The sequence below is a fragment of the Penaeus monodon genome, chromosome 15 (genome assembly GCF_015228065.2).
Source record: "Penaeus monodon isolate SGIC_2016 chromosome 15, NSTDA_Pmon_1, whole genome shotgun sequence".
Classification (NCBI taxonomy): domain Eukaryota; kingdom Metazoa; phylum Arthropoda; class Malacostraca; order Decapoda; family Penaeidae; genus Penaeus; species Penaeus monodon.
This window is the reverse complement of record NC_051400.1, coordinates 11,512,057-11,513,157: the sequence shown is the minus strand read 5'-3', so window position 1 is coordinate 11,513,157 and position 1,101 is coordinate 11,512,057. Positions and strand designations below refer to the sequence as shown.

The window sequence follows — 1,101 nt, the reverse complement described above, 5'->3', positions numbered from 1 at the left end:
TAACACAAAAACCCTGAACGGGGCGTAATAACACACAATTTGCAAAAACCGCAACAAAAACCGCACATCCAGGATTTGTCAAAACAAAGTACAATGGATTTCCTTTCCCTTTCTAAACATGGCAGGAATTTGTCTTTTACTTTCACTTCTCTCTCCTAAGTCGCTTCACTTGTCTTTTGCTTTATGACGCTTAAGTACGATAATTGAAAATACAATTAGTAATACAGGAGGGAATAAGAAAGATTGCGAACTTTATTAGTTAAAGCAATATATATTATTTGCAGTTGGAGTGTACAATCCAGTTGGATAGATGGACGGACGGCCTATCTAATAACAAATATCGCAAACTATAGTTTATGACACGAGGGTGGATGGATAATTAATATGCAGCAGATAAGATAATGGAATTCCGTTGTTTGAAAAAACGAAATTTAATTTACACAGCTCTGCAAGACCCCAAATCAAGCCGATGTCTAAACATGGAAATCGCAGACTGGAAAAAAGAAAATGTCAACGGATACATACAAACATCGCAAAATCTCGAAAAAGAAGTTAAATGATAATCATTAAACCCCGACTTTGAAACTTCTTAGAACAAGGAAATGCGAATACGTTGCAGCGCCGGCGAGGACCCCGGCGCAGCACGGATCGCGAGTGTAAGCGACCGCCACAACGACGACGCTCGCGGACAGTTTGAGTTTTCCGAATCCTTTTCTTCCATTTCCTGGGACGATTTGAAAGGAATTTGTCTAATCCGGTGAGTGTGAATGCTTTCGAGTGCTCGGAGAATTTGCTGGTGGTTGATAAGGGGCAGAGTAAGAGTCGCTTTTGAAGAAAACCAGGGCTTGAATTTTCAACCTGTTGGGTTCGTCGTATTTTTGAAAATGTTTTTGAAAGCGATGGTAGACAAATGGTAGATAGATAGTTGTAGAAAGCTTTGCATGCTTTCAGGCTGATGGGGCAGACTCACAAACAAGTGTTTTCAACCCGGCTGCTTCCTCTCTGTGCATGAGAAGTGTTTATTGCGATATTTTTTTCTGCAAACCTTTTTTTTTATAGTTTTTTTAGTTTCACAAGGCCATCCAATCTCACAATCATTAT

The 1,101-nt window shown here is 39.7% G+C and overlaps 1 protein-coding gene across 1 annotated transcript in view; it reads left to right on the top strand.

Annotated features, from left to right (window-relative positions):
* Nucleotides 1-587: 587 nt before the first annotated feature.
* LOC119582107 overlaps nucleotides 588-1,101 on the top strand; it is a gene marked incomplete at its 3' end in the record, with an annotated part of 6,187 nt that continues 5,673 nt past the window's right edge. The window contains 1 exon segment of the mRNA XM_037930349.1: nucleotides 588-757. Coding sequence (XP_037786277.1) covers nucleotides 603-757 — 155 coding nt within the window.